This window comes from Melospiza melodia, chromosome 1 (genome assembly GCF_035770615.1).
Source record: "Melospiza melodia melodia isolate bMelMel2 chromosome 1, bMelMel2.pri, whole genome shotgun sequence".
NCBI lineage: Eukaryota > Metazoa > Chordata > Aves > Passeriformes > Passerellidae > Melospiza > Melospiza melodia.
This window is the reverse complement of record NC_086194.1, coordinates 111623547-111641247: the sequence shown is the minus strand read 5'-3', so window position 1 is coordinate 111641247 and position 17701 is coordinate 111623547. Positions and strand designations below refer to the sequence as shown.

The window sequence follows — 17701 nt, the reverse complement described above, 5'->3', positions numbered from 1 at the left end:
CCAAAGAACTAGGTCACTGTCATTATATGAGACACCAGGGGAGCGTTGGTGCAATCGAAACTTGCTCAATTCAGGAAACCCAAAGTGCTCTGTTCAGACTGTAGTCTATCTATACACACAAGCACTCATGTTACAGCACAGCAAATGTGCTTCCCCATTCCAAACTAAATTTGGTACATAAGCCAAATTTTTCACTGGCACACTACAAGAAAAACTTTTTCAGTGAGAGGCCTTTGTTGTACAGTTTTCTGTTATGTGACCTGAACAGCATCACTCTTTCTCCTATGAACTGGCTGACCAAAAAAGCCCATCAACAATCAATATTATTTAGACTTATTCTTCCTACCTTTGTCACTGTAATCATCTACAAGGATAATTTCTTCCAAAAGTATATCCGGAGATGTCTCAAGAACACTGTGAACAGTTCGCAGAAGCGTTGACCAAGCCTCGTTATAAAAAGCTATCACAACAGAGGTTTTTGGCAGGTTATAATAATCATATTTCTCCTCTCTGCATCTGTAAAGGTGAGGGATAACATTTAGTAGAAGTGCAAAAGCATTTAATAATTTTCAGGAAACAATTCTCAAATCCATTTGCATGCTAGTTACTAACTGCAAGCAAGAACACAGAATGGATCTTAAAAGAAATGCATGTGTGTGGAAAATTGTATGAGAAGACATTAGGAAGTTGCTCTTACAGAGGTTTCATTTCCACAGAAGCATTATGAATAAAATTCTGCAAACTATCAAAATGTCTAAAAAGAAAAATAATAGGAGGTATTCTGGGCTGGTGTAGCTGCAGTAGCTGTTTTCGCACAATTTCAAATAGAAGAACAAGTAATGAACAAAATGTGCCTCAGATTAAAGGAAAAAAAAAAAGAAATGTAAAACCTAAGTGCAGTAAAAACAGTAACATAAACTAGCGATAACTGTTGCTTTGGAAAATAGAACAAGTGCTAGACAGTAAAAATACGACTGTGAAGGAACAGCAACATATAAAGAGGAAAAAAACCTCCAAACCAAACAACCAGCAACAAAACTGAAATGTATGCACACTGAAGCAGAATTTGGAGAGACCCCACAACTGGCAAAATCTAATAGTGAAATCCACGGAAGCGTAAAACAGATATAGAAATGCACGGTTTTGGCTCTATGGAGAGCCAGAAAGTTTGCAAACCTTTGGATTAAGCTCCAGAATGTATTTCCTATAAATATATATATGAACTTCCCTAAATGAACATAAGGATGCCAAGAAAGTTATAGCTGAGCCAAATGTATAAATTCTTAAAAGAATCCCCTGGTTTAGAAGAATTTTAAAATAACGATGGCATCTTCTACAATTTCTCCTCTTTGCTCAGAGCATTCCATATTGGCAGCTTTTATTGCCTGCAGTCAACAAGGCTTGTAAGGGGCAGAAGGACAGACTTCAACTTCTGTAGACTGCTAAATCACAACAGATACCAAGGCAGGTAGCAGAACAGCAGCGAGTCCTCCAGAACATGTGCTATGGGGAGCTGAAAAGGGAAATTAAAACTGATCAGTAGAAAATGCAACAGGAAAATACTTTAGGTCAATTTAGAGGCACAAAGATTCCCCAGAACACTAAGAAAATTGTATTAGATGCAAACTGCTTACCTATAGCACATTGAGAATATTTTAACAAACTATTTATGTCTGCTGTGTCTGCAATTAAAAAAGGCTTATAGGTTTCTTTGGAGATTAGGCAGTATCTATTAAGATCAGTTGTACAGAAAGAAAAAAATCTCAATCTGATTGTGCCTAATATTAAAACTCTTATGAAGGAAACAATAAGTCTGTAGAGTAGTTCTGTAATAAATATATGAAAACGAGGAAGCAACAGGAGAAATGACACTCAGGCAAAGGAGGCACCCAAAGGCTGCTTCTCAAACATGGCAGGAATGTCCCGTGACAACACATGTGCATACAGACATATATACATAGGTAGTACACATAGACACACACATTGATACAGTGAAGTTCAAGAATGCCTGTCCCTCCAGGCTGTAACTTATCCTGAGGGGCTTTCACAGAGGGAACTGTCTCACATCAACACCTGGTGACAGAATTGATTTATTTAGCCAGACATTCATGTATTGACACAGAAAAAGGAGTGACAAGTGACATTTTAATTAACTTCTTTAATTGTAATGCAGAAAAACCCACAGTATGAATCCAATTTTAGAAACACATATTTAATTTAGCCTGTTGAAAAACATTTCTGCTCAGTACTGCCAGGAAAAAAGAATCCATATACATCAGTCACTTGTACCAGGTAATTTTGAGTTAATTTCTTGATGGAAATAGGATCGCTACATACCCAGTTTAGAAAGCTGAAGGAAAATATAAATAAATAAATAAATAAATAAATAAATAAATAAATAAAAATACCAGGAAAGCATTCTTTGAAAAATATGTCAGGAATATTCATGGGGAAAAAATGCTGTATTCCATTTAAAGAAAGGAAACCCAAAAGGTCTAAAGAAGCTTATAAGTCTAATTATAGATTAAAGACTTCAATGGATTTGCCTGAAATTACATGCTGGAGATGGAAAACATAATTTGGCACAGAGCAAGGCAATCTCCACACTGTTTGTGATTCACTGTGCATTGCTGCCTCCCTCCTTGAGCGCACCCCACACTGCAGGAAAAGGTCAGCCTACTACAAGGCATACCAGAACACACGTTTCTTAGGTTTCCAAAGTCAAGAAAGAGGCCAGCACTAAAAAATGGGCTTAATTTACCAGCTCTGTGGTGGAAGGCAGCACAGGAGTGCAGAGAAGTGACCCACCATGGTAGCAGGGCAGGCTGCTGGCCAGCACGGCCAGCCTGACCTGAGCAGTACCCTGATGCCCTTACTAAAAAAACAAAAACAAAACAAAACAAATTAAAACAAAACCAAAAAAACCCACCCATATTATTCAACTTCTGTGCAGATTTGCATGTTTATCTCAGATATTATTTCCAACACATACTTCTTGCTAAATTGCTAGAAGATCTCAACTGTTAGCAGTCTCAAACAATGTTGCTAAAGTGAAGCACACTTTTCCTTATCTTTCTGTAATGAAAGAGTTTCACTAAGCCTTAAAAATTAATCCCATTCGGGAGATTACAAACCCAAAGCATTTAAACCCCGGAAAAATTATAGCAGAAGAAAATCTTTAAAAAGCTAATGAATCCCTGAAATGGAAATGCTTGGCAGTGTTGCTGAATAACAATTAAGTGGTATGCATATGGACACTAAACATTACCACTTCACAAGATATAAAAATTTTAAAAAACCCACTATGAGTACAAAACCTGATTGAAAGCTTAGTGGCCATACTCATCTTTTCCATTCCTCAACTCCTGTTTACCACAGAAGTGCCTCAGGAGCCCATCTTCTGTATTCACACTTGCAAACTTCAAGATGTACTTTTATTATCCATGTGTCAGCCAAGCATCCCAGCTCCTACTTTCCAACTGAATCATTTCACTCCTACTTTTGGATTATTCAGAAAAACAAATGCATATCAATTACAGTATGCCTTTAAAATGACAGCAACTGGTGACAGCAGTCCCAAAATATGCTTCTGCACACACTGGGAACATCTATTTATGCATACTATACTGCAACCTGCTTTCAGCTTCTGAGGAGGGCACTCTTTAGTGCCACCCTCAAACCCGTAGCACTGTCCTTTCCAATAGAGAGGATCATGTTAAGACAGTATTAATTGCATCTCACATTATTCGTCCTAAAAACTACCTTTGAGCTGATCATCTGGGTTCTGCAGGTCCATAAAGACAGATCCAGAAGGCAACTCGCCTCACTCTCCTTAAGCCATTGATCCAGCACAGCCCAAGAGACCTCAGTGGGTCCCTCTTGTCTATAGAGGCTTGATTATGGAACATTCCTTAACTTTTCTGTGAATAAAGTTAAATGTGGTCCCTTCCCCTGGCTGTGATACATCACTTTGAAGCTAGTCATCATAACTACCAAATGGTTGGTAAAAACATAACACAGACAGAAGGAAATTAGTTGCCTGTAAGCAACTAATTTCCAAATATGGAAAATAAACGCAGATGCATTTGAAATCCAACATTCCTTCACAATTCTCCTTATCTTATTCAATCACAGGAACTTTACTGTTTTGTAATAATTTTGTAATTCGTATTTTAATATAAACAATTACCTAAATTAAAAATGGCATGTTGTGCATGTTGAGTGGGTTCATTTTCTTCAGAGAAGCACACATATCTCTAGTCAACCTGATTTTGGTAACAGTTATCAGATACCAGGATCAGTCACTGAGGAAAAACCTGTTGCCAACACATCCAAGAGGCCTTTCTAGAGGCAATAAAATAAATGCATATAGCTTTAAATAGGACTCAGATTTCAATGGCAGACACTGATATATAAAGAATAAGAGCCACAACAGGTATGGCAATGCAAAGGAGTGACACCTGCTCAGTCTCTGCCCTCTGGTCACACCTGATCTCTGCAGATTCGCTAGAAAATGCACAAGCAGAAGCCTCGTGTAGGAATGTGGCCCCTGTTGATCAAGTGACAAAACTATCCTTTGTCTCCTTCAAAAGGAAAAAAGCCCAGAAGTTTATTTCCTCAATTAGCAAACAGGGCACCTCACAGGATCTGGGGGACTTCACCTCAAACTTAAGGATAGCAAATTGGACAGAAGCCAAAAAGTCCCACCCGAGAAATTTACTTGAAAAAGAACAAAGAAGTAATTGCTTTTGTGAGGTGTTTTACCAGGAGCAAGAACCTCTTGCACCTGGCTCAGTTTATTCTCTCTAAAGAGTTTTGTTATTTTGAATTTTATTAAAACTTTTGTTTCCAACACTATCACAGAAGTCATCATGCTGGTTTTATGTCTTCTAAGGTAGCTGAGCTATCTTGGGTGTGAAATAAATCTCCAAGAGCTTACGAAACCTGGCTGAGGAGACCAATATTTCAGCCTTGTGCACAGTAGAGTGACAGACAAAACATGGCCAGGACTGCCCCAGCCATCTTCCAAGGAGCAGACGGGGACACTATGATGCTCCAGCATCATCCTTCATTTCCCTCAGGCACTTTCTGCCACACTGGGTGGGTGTTTCAGGGACCCTCCCACTTGATCACTGTGGCATAAGACAGGCAAAAAACAAACAAAAGCTTTGTCTTTTGGCATTTCTTAGCAATTTACACTAAGACAACATCTATATTTTAGAATTCTTAATGTGTTCATCCATAAATCTTTAAACCTGTTAATGGGAACAAACAGAAAATAATGCTGAACATAAAACCATGTTCACTATGTACTGCTCTTTCTCTATGTTTCACTACAACTTCTACTCATACATCGAAGTCCACAAAATGCAGACTGAAGCCAAACATAAAAGTGCATCCTCACACATCCAAATTCCTGTGGGGTTTTGGTTTCGCCTTTTTTACATTGCATTTTTAAATCACAGTCTAACCAAGAGTAAACAGCTGACAAGTTTAATAAATTAACCTTGGAATCTACTACACTACACAGTCTCCTGTTAGCAAGTTTTACAATAGGTTATTTATTAGAAACCAAGGAGACATCACTCAGGAAATGCCTAAACAAAATTAAATGGGTTGTTTTCAAGAACATTTGTGTCAATTAATGTAATCACTCAATTTATTTCTTTGTAAAGAGCTGTTTCTCTAAGAGATGTGTATCTATACACAGGGAGAGAGCATGAATGTGTGCACACTGGGCGCACTGCCATGAGTTAATTAGGAATGGTTGCTGACATGCTCTTACTTGAGACTTTCACCACAACTGTGACAATGATACAGAAAGGGAAAACAGACTTTCAGTCTCCAAATTTGATCTGCTATATGCACAGTTACATATATTTTAACAACAAAAAAAAATGAAATGTTCTCTGTCCAAGTTTTCAAAGATTGGTTAAGAACACAAACTGCTCATCAATTATTTAATGCTTTCAGAAGGTATACTGTGTAAGTTTTGGTTTTCAAGTTTCAGTCTGAGCGCCCCAGGCAAGTTCAGGATTGCACAGCTTCTCTCAAGAAATGCAAAACAGCACGTGTCACTGCTGAAGCTGATTATTTAACTTGATTTATGTGACTACAGTAGGTGACATATACGCCCCATCCCAGTGTCACCTGGAAAACACTGCCAAGGTTCTACTTCAGGCTGGCTTTACATGGTGGGCTAGGAACCAGGTTGGCTGGGTTTGTTGTGATGGACCATAGACATGCTGACCTACCACACAGCCTCCTTTCCTCTTCTTAATTTGAACAGCTAAAACACCAACTTAAACTGCTCTTTCAGTAGGAGGTGTGCTCAAAAGGGGCATTTTGTAGGCTGCAATAAATGAGGCTGATGGGGATGAACGGCAGCATCTCAATCTAGTTTCACCATCTTCACTCCCACTCCATAAACCGCAGAGGCAGCAATGTGGGCATTGGAATCTGCCAAGTACCTTCACCCAGGAGAAAGCATCTCTTTCTCTCACTTTCCCAAAGCCATGGCACAGGACACAGCAGCACTGGGATCTTCTATTCCATTTTCTACTTGTGCCCAAGCTGCAGCTTAGAGTTCTGCACATCCATCCACAAGCACCCCGAGCCCTGCTGCATGACACAGGTGGCAGCACTGGTTTCTAAGCCACCCCACAGTTACAGTCCCTCACTCCAGGCTGAATATACAGCTGAACATCCACTCCTCACCCTTCTGTGTGGGAGAGTAATCTATGGATAAAATGCAGCACGCGAGCCAAAAGCAACACCTCCCAAAGCCTGGGATACAAAAGGGCAACATCTCCGGTGGAATTAAAGGATATAATAAACATTATTCTTATCTCCTCCAAACACTGCCCAACTTTCCATGCCAAATTTATTTTGTCACATAAGACTACCTTGATCCAACTGCCAGTTAAGGGATTTTCTTCTCTTTTTTTTAATTAAAAAAGATTTATCTGGGCATGGAGAGGCTCCACCTGGTTTTACACACCTACACAAGCCATGTGTTCAACTATTGCAGAAAGAGGCATTGAAAGTTTACAGAAGGTGTGTCTTGGAGTGAGTAGCAAAGCACACAGCAGCAAAGTGCTGATAACTGGAAAAATGGCCAGATTATTTGGGGCAAGGCTGGAACACTTAAGCAGGTGAGTCCAGGATGCTGACCTACACTTCCCCACTGCTTGTCCCAACCTAGCAGGCTGGCTAAAAGCTCCCTAAATTACATCTGCTGAAACAAACCATGTTAGAGAAACCACCCCTTTACAGGCCACAACACTGTGATATGATCAAGTCTCTGGAAACAGAAGCTGGTTTGATTGTGAAACAGTTTTCCAGGTTATTTAATGTTCTACAGAATGATTCTCCCAATGACAAGGAGGTACAGACAAGACTGACTGCCAAAAGCTGTCTTAAGATTTCAGATAATAATGGGCTGTACTGCCTTGTATACAAACATTGTAAGAAGCAAGAAAGAAAGACACGAAGTCTGAAACAGAAGAAAATATTTGTTAAGAAGTTGGGGGTTGGGAAGGAGGTGGCAAAGAAAGCAAAATTCTTTAAGACAGATCAAAAATACATTAAGAAATAAATGTCTAGAAAGAACAAGTAAGAGAATTTACTAAGTCTGTATCCTAAAATCCACAAATTTAGGAAATCCATAGAGCCTCCTAATTCCAAATTGTTAGAGAAATACTAAAGAATTTCCTAACTGATCCAGATTCTGGATGTGCAGATGAGAAGGAAATTCTGCATGTGACAGTGAGGAAACCCCCTTGATTTTTGTTTTATTTTGCTGAGCTGAAACAGTGGTTGCATTTTGCTCAAATGTTTTCACTTTTCTTCCAAGATAGTGTGATACACTTAACCTTTCCACAGAGACATACTATTTCCTACACCTACATTCAAAAACTTACTTTAGTGTGAGTAATTTGATTCATGACAAGAAAAAATATTTTGCAAAGCTATAACTGAAAGAAGCTATTGTATTCATCACTACAAATAAGGTGTGGATGCACCTGATCCTTATAGACAATTGTTTAAATGAGAGCAGCTTTTGAATTTTTTTTTTTAAATCAATTTTTGCTTGCCATCAATCACTGATCTGAGAACTTTTTCAATTTAAAAATTACATCAGCTGAAACCAAGCAATAATCTAGATGTCAAAGGAAGTTGAGGAAGTCTACCAGAAGCTGGAAAGGAAAGCGGTGAAAAATAATCATGTGAGCTCTTCTGGAAAATATTTGCTGGGGGTTGTTAAAAGCATAATGACAATGAAAAGTGACACATTTTTACAGATGACAGGAAACAAAAGTAGCAAAGTATCCTGAATATCAAAGCAATAGTGGAAGCATTGCTTCATTTTGTACTGCAAGCTTTTTTATTTTAAAAAAGAAAAGCAAAAACAAACAAAAAAACCAAAACAAACAAACAAAAAACCCAAAAAAAAACCAACTATAGTGAAGAATTATTTTTACCACACTTACTGTCTGAGGAAAGAATGCAATGTCCTAGAGAAACATTGCTTTGAGGGTCTAAAGCCTGTTTATAATTAAAGAAATCCTGCCAACTAACACTAAAGTAATGACTAAAAGGTATTATAATTAATATTGTTACTAGTAACCAATTACATATTTCCAAAAAGCTCAGAAATCGAACCAAAATATCCTAACACCAAACAAGCGACCACAGTGTTCCAAAATCACTACACCAAACACACTCTTAAGTGTTTAATGCAAAGCCTTGGCTCGCAAGAAGTGGTGTGCTGTGTCTCCTGATCAGACACAAAGCTGGGAGCACCCGTGCCAAAGCCAGCTCTGGGCACAAGGTGCACCATCAGGTGATGGTTTAGAGGGAAGGGATGTGCCAGAAACCTAGTACCAAGGCTTATTCTTGGAACTTGCTAGCAAGATACTATCAGACAAACATCCTGGTATAATTTAGTATTTACAGCCCAGAAAACAAAACAAACCACAGAAGAGAGACTTTGGGAGAATCAAATTCAATTATGGGAACAAACAGGAAAAACAGTATTGAAAGACAAAACAATCTTAGCACAAGATTGTTTTGGTAAAGTCAAACATAATATTTCCCCAAAATAAATAAAATGACAGGCATAAATGGTGGTGGCAGTGGAATTTGAGGATTCGTGTATATCTAGCTATCTATATAAAGACACTTAAAGATATACAGACAGACATACATAAAATCACACATATAAAAAAAATTATATAAAGAATCTCTCCAAAACACAAAAGATTACCTAGAATTAAAGAACAAACCACTAAAACTTTTTTTTTAATAGCTGAAAAATACTATGCAGACCACATTCAATATTTTGGGGGCTTTTGTGGCTACTTAGGAAAGACCGGAAAGAATTAAAAATCCATTTCCTTGTGATCACAAGTAAAACGAGTCCCAAGGGCTGAATCAGGCTTCTACCATGAAAGAGAAAACATGAAATGCTGAGTCAGCACAAAAATGCCTAGTCCTGACTTGCTCCTTTTGTACCTAGAGTCAGCTGAAAAGCAACTTGTGTGCTTTGACAGAAACTATCCCCAAAATAAGTGAGCAATGCATCCCTACTGTAATACAGAAAGAAAAAGTAGAATGCCTAAAAATCCGAAACAATGCTTGAATAAAGCCCTTAATCTAAAAGAACTCATGTAGAAAAACTGGAAATGTAATTCTTACACATTGTAATAAGCTGTAAAAGGCTAAGAGAACATATCAGTTGTCTGCCTAGCCCTACAGTCCTGTAAAACAAGCACACAAGGAGAAGCCCATGGGACACAATGCTGAGGTGTCGTTGCAGGGGGAGGAAGGCAGAGCAGCAGCAGCAGCAGCCAAACCCATGGCCCCAAGCTCATCACACCCACTTACAGGGGGGCATCAGCCCCAACAGGGCCCTCAGTAAGTCAAAGTCTGACAGAAGACACTTGCTGGTTTTAAACCTCCTGCAATTGTTGCTCACTTTATGAGTACAAACTCAAGAAATGAAGGGTAGATGTTGGGAAGACGAGCTGAGCCATCCAGACAACCTTACAATCAGGGGACAAAAACAGAAATAAATCACTGTGGCAGTGATGTTGCATGTAAAGAGGTGTTCAAACATCATTAAATGTCCATACTTGGAGGCTTCAAAGTTGGACTAGACACCTCAAAGTTTCCTTCCAACCTCCATCCTTCTCTAAACCAATGGCTTATTTCACTTCTAGCCTTGTATAAACTGTATCATCATTTAGTAACTTACATTCTTATCCATAAGATTCTTCCAAGTGGATATTTTTATAGATTATTAATAAATAATGTTTATTTGTTTATATGTATACTTGCAATAAAACTAAACAATTCCTGTGTGATGAAACACATTTTCAGTTGCTGATGTCAAGCTCAGACAGTTAAAGGAAGCAGAAATTGTCTAAAGGCAACAATTGTAGTTGTCAAGTTCTTTGGGTCTGTGGGTCAATAGAAACAGAATCAGTCATCACAAAAATCAGGTTATGGTGGTGGGAACAAAAAAGGAATAACAACTTGCTGAATATTTTCACTGTCAGGAATATATTAGTAGGAGAAAGGTCTATATTGGAAACCTCTTGGATTCATAGTCAAGTATCATCAATCAATACATTATTTGAGAGAGTAATCTCAGCCAGACTATTCTTCTCTTCCTGTACAGTACTACCAGACATAGATATTAGCAAATACCTGCCACACTTCTGTTCCCATGGCAGGTCCAGGGTGTACAACATGCAGCAGCAGGAAAAGATTTTTGGCACGTGTTTCTGGCACAGCAACACCTTGTGCATTCATTTTGCATATCACATTTATCAGGTTACTGGCTCAGATACTCTCTATCTTATTAGCAAAACTCTAGTTTTCATTGGATTCAAATGTTTTCGCCAATTCACACACACAGAGTGGGTTCATTGATCAGTGTGGAAGGACATTAACATCAAAAGGAGTGTTGGGGCATCCAGGTGGTGGTAATGTTGTTTCTGTTTCCCTTTTATTCTCCCATTTTTTTGGTATCTAAAATTTCCAGATTGCCTCCACACACACAAGAATATGCTGAAACAGACCAAAAGCCCATAGCCCAGAACAGAGTCTCCAAGCATAGTATCCATCAATACCTCCTGAATATTTGATTTAAATTTTTTAGTGGATGGACTATGCTTTACAGGAAATGGATTTTTGGAACAGGGAGGTGGCAGAATTTGTTTTATCCATTTTCATGCATCAACCATGTGTTGCAGGAATCCTGCAGGAGATACACTTCCAGCAGGCCACCTGTCTTTCAGGCTGAAGACCTGTAAATTAATCACTTCTTTATGAAAGCCATGCTGTAAGTTGAACTGCATTGAGTCCAACACAGATTTCTGTGGGACTTTACCTTTGCTCTTTAAAACAACAAAAACCAAAACTAACCAAACAAAAAAACTGGAAAAAAAACCACCCAAAAAAAACCCCAAAACTGCTTTGCAGCTTCTACTCAGTTATTTATAAATGCAAGGAATTTCCACATTATTTCACAGTTGTTTAAGGAACTCATCAAGTAACAACACACTTCTTTATCCATATAATTAAGACCTTCAAAGAACTCCTATAGATTTGTAAGACACGTCATCCTTGACAAAAGCCTTGTTGACTTTCTCAATAGATCACACCCTCCCATCTGTTACTAATTCTTTCCCTTACCACAGTTTGTAGATAACATGCCTTGGAAAAGATCCAAGGATTGCCAGCACACAGTTCTCTGGTTCTCTGCTGGGACTCCACTAAAAAAATGGTGCATTTGTCACCTTCCGGTACCAAAGTTGTCTCACTAATCACATATAAAATTTAGCCTTTGCATGATTTTGGTGGACCACTGAAGTCTAGTTGCCATCTACCATTACTACTTATTTCCCATAATTGGAGTCTCACCCATCAACAAAATGTCCATTAAAGGTCACATATAGTCAAGCATTACAAAAAGAAAAGAAAAGAAAAGAAAAGAAAAGAAAAGAAAAGAAAAGAAAAGAAAAGAAAAGAAAAGAAAAGAAAAGAAAAGAAAAGAAAAGAAAAGAAAAGAAAAGAAAAGAAAAGAAAAGAAAAGAAAAGAAAAGAAAAGAAAAGAAAAGAAAAGAAAAGAAAAGAAAAGAAAAGAAAAGAAAAGAAAAGAAAAGAAAAGAAAAGAAAAGAAAGAAAAAAATTTTCCCTAGATTTGAGATTTCAAACTGTATAACCTCTAATCTTGGAACTAAGTGCAATGCATTTTCTATGGCTGTGGGCTGGGCTTGGTGATAAATTCTTCAATTTTTTTATTATTATGGAGTTTTTTTACTTAAATCTCTTACATGGTCTTCCTTCTTGAGAGAAGGAGTTAACACTTCATTGCAAAATTGCCTTTGGGAAAGTTTTTTACATTTGCTGTGTGAGTTGGAGAGATGCTCTGTGACATTTTTGCCATAATTTAGATTTAACTGTGCACAAAGGCATGAAGCACCTGCCAACAGTACAATACAGCCCCAGCTTCAGAAGGCAATTATCTCTGAGATTATGTCACTGATGCTTCTGTGATTCTTCTGGTTTGGATACGTTTTGTCATTTCAGCATCCATATATTCAAATCAAAAAGGGTCTGCTGTTGTAGCAAAATCTATTTAAATTATTTTCATTTCTAGAATAGTCACCCACACCCATCTATAATTCTCCTATTCAACAACTGTGACCTTCCATTTTTTGTAACACCCTTTGTCATAGGGAAATGGCAGAAGTCCAAAACAGCTCATTGAAATGATTTAATTCTTCCCATGGAAATGAAATTTAAATGGTCCTTTTTGACCTATGGTCTACAGACTGCTGATAAGAGGGGAATAATAACTAAGTAAAACAAGCCTAGTGTCAGGCTTAAACTTATGATCAAAAGGCTTTGCATTTGCACTGCAACTTTTTGAAAGCCATCCTAATATTCATGCTTTAGATTCAGCACTTACAATTAGGGTTGGTGAAACATTGGGCAGGACACAGGGCGTGAAGTGAATGCCCGGGAGAGCCAGAGCCCTGCTTTTTCCACTGCTTTTTGCTATCATATCCTACAAACCGGCTGCAATGAAACAAACCAGCTGAAGCCAAGCTCAAGTGAAACAGAAGTGAGGAGTCAGTAGCAGCCGTGGCTCCATCCCAACCCCTGTGACAGCTAGCATATCCCCTTAATTGGCTGGCCCTTCCTCTCACCAGCCGGCAGCTCTCTCACAGGACAGCCCAAGAGGTGCCACCCGGAGTATTTGCGCAAGGGCACAGCAGTCAGACCTGCTGTGCCACGCTGGCTTCACACTGAGCCATTGCCCGTAAACGTGAGCCACCTCATCAAACATTATCTAAGCCTTTGTTTGCAATTGCCTGTGCCATTATCTGCCGCTGGTGTCATAACCGTACATGTAATTAGTAAATGCACCTTGTCCCAGCAAGCATGCATCCCGGATCAAGCACAGTCCCACTGTTAGCCACCTTTGTGAGCACCATTTCTAGCTCACTCCTGGTAAAACTGCTGATAAAACAATCTCCTTTAAACTGTGTGTCTTAAGACATTTGAATACAATGCACAGCTGAAATCTGGGAAGCGTAACATTTGTAAAGCTGGGAGTGACTGAGAAAGTATGCTGCTGCCCATGGTGACTGACCCAGGGGACAGCAGCAGGAGAAACATGACAGAGCAGCGTAGCTTGAGGACTGAAAACACACTACCAGGGCTACAGGTGGGGAAACAACCTGTACACACTCCACCAACACGCGACTTCGTACTGCCTTGTGTAGGTGCGGCAGCCTGGCAAAGTCATCAATCAACTCAACTCTGAGAGCGAACGCTGTGATCCAAGAGCGTTTGTGATGGGACAGTTTCCAAAAGCCTCCACGCTCCTGAGCGAGAGGTACTTGAGGGAGACCGGACTACCCCGCGCTGCCTGCTGCCAGCAGACACTCCGGTTGGCCGGAGCGGCTCTCTGAGCAGCAGCAGCGGCAGGCACGGCTCCCGTGCCCCGGCCCCACCTGCCCTCGGCGGTACTCACAGCGGATGCCAGCGCTCGGGCAGGCGGCGGTGCAGCGAGATGCGGTCGCTCAGGTAGATGTTGATCTGGTGCCGGCGGATGCTCTCCTCCTGGCGGCGCTTCTCGGCCGGGCTCAGCTCCAGCCTCACCGCCCGGCCCAGCTCCCCCAGCGCCCCCGGGTCCAGGGCGGGCTTGGCGTACACCGGCCGCCGCAGCAGCTCCGGGTCGGGGGACGGGGGCTGCGGCGGGGCGCGGCGGGCGGCGCGGAGGGGCGGCGAGCCGTGCCGCCACACGAGGAAGCCGAGGGCGGCCAGCAGCCCCAGGGCGAGCAGCGCGCCCTCGCCCCGGCAGCCCCGGCCCCGCTTGCCCCAGCACATCCCGCGGCCGAGGCGGCCGGCCATGCCGAGCGAGCGGCGGCTGCCGTCTCACGGACACGGGCGCGCCTCCGCCCCGGGCAGGCTCGGCGAAGTTCTCAGGACCTGCCCACGCCGCGACGGCCGCCCCGCCGGCAGCGCTGCCCCGCCAGGAAGCCCGCACGGCTCCTCCGCCGCCGGCTCCTCCCTCCTCCCCGCCCCGCCGCCGGCCAGCCCGGAGGGGCGCGGCGCGGAAGAGCCGGGCTCGGCGCTGCTGCGGGCCGGGGAGCGGTACCCCAGCACAGGGAACCCGCCCCGCTTGTCCCCCGGCCGTGCTGCGCCCCTGCCGCCCGCCAGCCGCCTCCCGGGAACGATGTCCCGCAGTTTCCCGGGGCTCGGAAGGCTGCTTGGCCCCCGAGGGTTCCGGCATCCCAGGGAAGGCACACACGGAGCTCCAACCTGCTCCGCGTTCACCCTGGGTACACAACCGGTGGAACCAGTGCTGGTGCTGACCCATACCGGGGCAAGGAGGGAGTGAAAGCCATCCCAGTTCTGCCGGATCACACAGAGCTGGGATGCAGGGAGGAGGGAAGAAAGCATGTTGCCTTTGCTGTCACCCTTCAAGGGAAAGGTGATCTGGTTGCCTTGAAACTTCAGAGACCTTCATAAGCGCTGGTAACTGCGTGGTGGATATGCCATTTCCCCAGCAAGGGAAAGATCTGCTGGCACTGAGCTGTCAGGGCCACAGCAAGCTGCTTTGGCCTCTGGAAGTGATTGAGATAGCCCCAAGACTTGCTGTCTATGGACAGAAATTTTCAGAACTGCAGGACAACAAGGGAAGTTATTTCCCTCAGAGGGACTAGGAAGAGCTTAGGGGTCAAAGAGAACAAATAGGAAACCAGGCTTCATCCATTCTGGTGCCTGTAGAATAGCACGTGCTTCAGAAGTAGAGCAGAACACGGGCTAAGAAACCATAGGCATTAATGACAAGGTTTTTGGCTGAAGAAAGGAGTGTTCTTGGTTGAAAAAAGTCAACCAATATGGCCTCATTGAGAGAAATCCAAAATACTAGTGAAAATCCCAAGTTTATTATACACATAATAGGCAGTTCATTCTATGGCTTGACAGAATCATGGAGGAAAAAAAACAACAGCAGCACTAGTCAGAACTTTCAGACTTGCTTCATACTCAACAACATATCCATACTGATTGTTTTACTTCAGCCCCTAACAGTATGAAGCCCCATCTGCCTAAACTTGTGATCTGGAGACCTGAGATTACACGAGAGCTCCTGATTTTGCGTTTGAAATACTTCAACATAAATGTAACATAACTGGATACAGTTTCTCTCTCATTAGCAGCAGGGAGCTGGAACTGGTTTCGAGGCGTTATTTGCTCCATGCATTTTCCATGTTCACTGCAACATCCTCTGCAGTTGGAGGCCTGTCAAGATCAGCCCAGCAGAGGAGTTTGGCCATGCCCAGAGAGAGAACTTCAGTACACAGCACTGGGCGGTGCTCACCAGCGCTACTGGGGAGTGAGTGAAACTAACACTAAGGAAGGGAAAAAATAAAAATGTCACCACTATCAGGGTCAGAGCATACAGCTATGAGCTCTTTCTGATTTTACATGATAATAAATATTGTATGTGACAACAAATGCAGACTCAACTACTGTGGGGGCCATGCTCTGGACAGAAGGGTGCTGAAAACCAGTGACTGATTCTGATTGTGGCAAGCTAGTATAAATCAAGGAATTTAGGTGAATTTGCAATGAATGTCTGTATAGACAGATTATTTCTTATGCAGCTATACAGCTAGCTATCACGAGAAATTAAATAGGCATAAATCTAGTTTCAATATGCTTTGTACTAAACTACTAAATATCAATATGTTGGACATGAGAATTTACATTGCATATAAAGGATGTTGTGTCTAGCAAATTTTGGGTCTGAAGAGTCAGGTGGCACCAATTATTGCATGCCCAGTGTTTGCTTTTCTCCTTGCTCACCATCTTTCTGCATAAAGGAAGTCCATTCCTGGAATGAATCAAAGGAGAAGAGATCCTCCTGGACTCCCAAAAGAAGTTATTGAGGAGATTTGGAAGAGCAAAATGTAGGACTAAGAGTTACCTAAGGAGAGTGAGAAAAAAAAAACAAAAAAAAAACAAAACAAAACAAAAAGACCCCAAGAAAAAAAAAACAGAGAGTTCTGCTGCAGAGGTTCTTAAATATTATAAGAATCTGTATTTTATATAAGTATTTTAAGTATTAGAGCAATATGGAAGAAGCACAAGAACATCATCACATGACCAAAACAAGTTCCGAAACAAAAAAATGGGAATCAGAGAACCAAAAATTACAGAACTGCTCTTGGCAGTAATAACGCTCTTATGGCAAAGTAATGGATGAAGACTTTCTGTGATGACCATTGCAGTGGGAATTGAAGTATTGTGAGTACACAGGAGTTCCCTGGGGATCACATCCAAACACATCAACCAGAGGAAATTCATCAAGAGAAAGTACAGGAATGAGGCTAATGCAAAAATCATAAAGACTCGATTATTTTCATTCACAAAGAAGTTTGTACAAGATGTAAAGAATATGAAGGTAAAAACATGTTTTGTCAAACTTTTTCAAACATTTTTGGGATGTAAATGTGATGGGAAGACTGAACATTCTGGGCTGAAATAGTTAAGGTGTAAAGAATTATCTCTGAACATACAAATAGGCCCCAGCAGGAAAAAAAAAAAATCTGCAATCAACAAGCCAAATGAATGAGTTTACTGCTAGCCATAAAACTTGTAGCAAAATTTTCGTGGAAGAGTTCCTTTTAAGCCGTTCTCTTGTTTCTTTCAGGTTGAATAACAATGGAAGTTAAAATAATTTGTTACGACTTTTTAGTGTTTAGTGAGTTATAATTTCAAGTGCTTCAGGAGTTTCAAGCAAAGATAAGTAGAGTAACCAAACAAATCATATAAAAACTCTAATTACTTATTTAGAAATATTTATTGTGTCCTTAGTTGTCCAAATAAAACAAAAGATCAGTAGAATAATTAATGGCTTTTAAAAGTTTATTTTTAAAAACAGAAAATGTTTTCTTCTCCTCAAAAAGTATCCAAAATATTAACTGTTTCAAAAAGCACTAAGAGAAAAAGACTAATGACAACAATATGCAATTGTCCACAAGAATTTACATAATAGTTAATGTAATAACTGAAATTAAGGGTGTATCTCTTGCTCTCTGAAATATGTTTGAAATACTGGTAATATTTAGTTCACCTAAAATACATGAGCTTATTGAAGGACTATGTTTAC

The 17701-nt window shown here is 40.9% G+C and overlaps 1 protein-coding gene across 1 annotated transcript in view; it reads right to left on the bottom strand.

Moving 5' to 3' along the window:
* GALNT12 (polypeptide N-acetylgalactosaminyltransferase 12) overlaps positions 1-14433 on the bottom strand; it is a 47237-nt gene extending 32804 nt beyond the window's left edge. Inside the window, exons 1-2 of the mRNA XM_063164392.1 lie at positions 14054-14433; positions 347-516 (exon numbers count right to left, since the gene is read on the bottom strand). Of these exons, the coding sequence (XP_063020462.1) occupies positions 347-516; positions 14054-14433 (550 nt within the window). The remainder of the gene's footprint in view (positions 1-346; positions 517-14053) is intronic.
* Positions 14434-17701: the final 3268 nt, after the last annotated feature.